Below are 3,727 nucleotides of genomic sequence, written 5' to 3' on the forward strand. Positions count from 1 at the left end.
AGTTTTAATTCATCTTACTTTTAGTCTCCTAATATAAGAGGTTGAATTCATAAAATATGCACTGTCGAGTAAGATCTCCTGTCTTTTATGAAAAAGAGCAGCGGCCCAGCCTGTACAGCATATTAATTTTAGGCATAATGAATATGATTGATTAATGATCTTGGGATGGTTTGGTTTTGTGTAAGTAGTAATGGAAGTGGACTTTCTGCTGCCAATTTTTTTTTGTGATATGCTTCGTACATACTGTTTTATTGATAGAAAACTAAAAATAAAAACATATTTTGAAAATAAAAAAGTTGAATTCAGCATTCCATTCAACTAATTTAGGAATAGCTAAGTTATTACATTTTGCATAAAAAGGAAAACTTGATAACACGTGTTAAGTTGTTAACTGAGCCAAGACATGTTAACATTCACTCCTTTCTATAAGAGTTCCTGTTGCCCACGCTAAAAATAAGGGGATTAAGTCAACAATCGAATATCACAGCCATCTCTTCCATTCCAGTGGATTCATTTGCGTTTCTCTATAGGACCCCAAATCCACAACAATACTGGGCACTTGTGAGTCATGAAACCCCTTATCTAGGGTTTGTTTACAGATATCAATTTTTTTTATTGCTAAACTAAATACAAGCTTAGCCCACGCTAGAATGTGCCAAATATAAGTTTCCAGCGAAGAAAACAACCGCACAAAATCAACTTCGGGATGAAATATACAAATGGTCGGTTGAATGAGATCAAACCCTATATACAAAAAAATCTCCAAAACATCCATCGCTTAATTCAAAACAGAATACGGCCATTTGAGAGGCTTAGAAAACCTTACATACATACAGCAAAGACAGAAAACTACAAGTCCAAGATGCAACAGAAACGATAGAGGAGAATATTAGGTCAACTATCAAATATTACCGACGTCACTTCCTTCTAGTGGAGTCATTTACATCTGTAGGACCCCAAATGCACAACATATACATTTGCATAACTAAGCACTTCTGATTCATGAACCCCATGATCAAGGGTTGTTTATAGATATAAATAAAAGCCTTAGTCCATACTGGCACGTACTACATATAAGTTTCCAGAGAAAAAACAACGGTACAAAATGCACTTCTGAATCAAATATACAAATGATTGATTGAATGGGATCAAACCCTGAATACAAAAAAATCTCCAAAACATCAAGTGCTTCATTCAAAATTCCTTTGCAAAAATGAATACGGCCATTTATAAGGCTTGAAAAACCTTGCATACAACAACAAAGACAGAAAACAACAACAGGTCCCTCTGCCAAAATGCTGCAGAAACGATGGGGGAGAATACTTCCAAACAAACGAGCATTTGATCTTGTAAATCCAGCACATGTTGTGTCCTTTATTCCATCCATAGTACAATAAATCCTCGAAAATAGACAGTTTACGGCCACCAATCCTCCTAGTCAATGCAAAACACATCCACAAAATCCACTAGATCCTGCAATTAGATACTGAGAAAATGCACCAAAAGCATGTTATTGAAGTAGGTGCCGAATAAACTTACAATTTTTCTGAGTTCTCGTTTTCCAGGCCGGTCAATCTAGTAAGGTTCCGATAATGATCAATCCAGTAAGGCCCTGACCAACCCTTTTAACGAAAGGGCTTTCATATCATACCCTAGATGTTGAAACAGGAACGGGGCCATCCACAACTGATAACAGACCCCCTGCAGCAACCTCGTCTTCATTCAAATACATATCCTCAGGAACCCGAAAGGCAGCATGAACAACCACAATCACAACAGCAATCAGAAGCCCAATCAAGAACGTCATTGTAGCGTGCGTCAACAGAAGTGCCACGAATGTCACGATACTCAATACCCCAATAACCACCCCCTCATTCAAGGTCCGGCCGAACAACACCACGGGCTCGTCTCTGAAGAAATAAAGGAAACCCCATGCTACGAACATGATGATGAGTACTATTAAGGAGATCGGATGCCACAACAGAGACAGAAAGACGATGCCCAAGATAATCAAGGCATAATTGACTCGAAAATAACCCAAATTTTTCCTAATGCAAGCGAAAGCATCTGCAAATGAATCGGGCTTTCCGAATGCACTGAGCGAGACGAGATCCCTCCATGGCCTGCGCTGCGCATAGATTGCCTCCCCATTTTCCCTCATGCGTTCGAAGTAGCCCATCTGCGGTGGCGCTGTGGGTACTGTTCCATAGCGCGTCGAATCGCTTGACTGCCCTGTTCTCATTACTGAACAAATCTAGTTCTCCACTGGATTCGATTGCAGGTCGTCACCCAAAAAAACAAAACAAACCCTAAACCGATATAAGAAAGCTCGATTTGCTGTTTCTGGTTTCAATTGCGATAATTAATCTAGTGTGTAAGGAATTGAATCGGGTATTTTCTTCCTTTCTATGAATTGGTTTCGAAAGAAGAGTCGTGGCTGTGCACTGGATTTGGCAGAAGGGCATTTCACAAAGGAGGAAGAATGGATATGTTATGGCGCAACCCCTAACTGCAAGTCATACGCCGACACAACGAACAGTCTACCCCTAGCGTACGCAAATGTCAACATAAAATAAACAAGCTGAACCGTTAAGATGGTTTCGTACAGCTTAATTCTTTTGAACTTAGTATTGTAAGAATATAGGCTTTTTAAACCAGGTCCATGTCAAATCTGAGAAGGGTGGGTTCTGGAAGCATATGGTTTTTTTTTTTGACTTGCAGCGCTTTTATATGAATTTGAATTTGATTTAAATTGAATTTATGTTCAGCGTAATTGAGATAGAAAATAGATTTTTTCATTAGAATTTTGTGAAACAATTCAAGGAAAATTAGATATATAATTTCAAAAAATAATGTGATTTTTTTATTATTTAAAATATATTTTGAATATATAATATTTTAAAAATAAAAATTGAAATTTACAAATTAAACTATTTAAGTTAGAATTTTTTAAAAATTTTCCCAAATTTTAATTATAATTAATCAAAATTTTATTTATAAATTAAACTACACTTAAATAAAATACATATAATAAATATAAATAGTGAATAAGTATTCATTTTGTTAATATAAATATATTCATTTTGTTATGACATAGTTGTTAATAGATAGTTAAGTTTGTTAAGCGGGAAAACAACCATTTTCATTTTTATTGGTTATAAGTAATTTCAGTAGACACTTAAATGGTCATTAGGTCACGTGTGAAAAGCATCACATTGTTCGGTTAGTTATCACGGTCTACATAAAATATAGATTCCAGTTTTTTCAAAAAGTTGTATATGATGTGGACATTTTGCTCATTCAAAAACGGCATTCGGGGTGGAAGTCTCTAACATGATATTTTTGTGAGATATTTTTTTATTAAATATTTATGGTGATTTCCATGACATTCTTTGTCCAAACCCTTTTTTAATTAAAGGTGTTTATTATTTTCACAATCATCTTAAATGAAAATAAAGAACATATCAATTTTAACACAATGTCGTGGTTTAATTGTAAAAAAATATATATATATATAATTGTATTTGAGTATATTTTTCAATTAAATTTATTTAAAATTAAGTAAAAAGTGTTGGAATTAGAGATCGGATCTATGAATTTTGTAAGGATTGAGTATTTTAAAAATTTGCAAATAGTGGGTTCTTAGGTTAATGAATTTATTGTATTTTTTTAAACCGTGGGAAAACTTATTATAATTTAATTGTCAAATCATAGTAGGAATAGTTAT

The 3,727-nt window shown here is 34.5% G+C and overlaps 1 protein-coding gene across 1 annotated transcript; it reads right to left on the reverse strand.

Moving 5' to 3' along the window:
* Positions 1–1,109: 1,109 nt before the first annotated feature.
* Positions 1,110–2,581, reverse strand: LOC149185963 (PRA1 family protein F2-like). The gene is made up of 2 exons (XM_089410844.1): positions 1,540–2,581; positions 1,110–1,434 (listed from the first exon to the last, which is right to left on the reverse strand). Exon 1 carries the CDS (start codon positions 2,240–2,242, stop codon positions 1,646–1,648), a length of 597 nt encoding a protein of 198 aa, XP_089266970.1. The 5' UTR covers positions 2,243–2,581; the 3' UTR covers positions 1,110–1,434; positions 1,540–1,645.
* Between the last annotated feature and the right edge of the window lie 1,146 nt (positions 2,582–3,727).

This window comes from Pinus tabuliformis, chromosome 3_1 (genome assembly GCF_031772625.1).
Source record: "Pinus tabuliformis cultivar Carrire ecotype Pingquan chromosome 3_1, CPIR1, whole genome shotgun sequence".
In the NCBI taxonomy this organism is placed as follows: Eukaryota; Viridiplantae; Streptophyta; class Pinopsida; order Pinales; family Pinaceae; genus Pinus; species Pinus tabuliformis.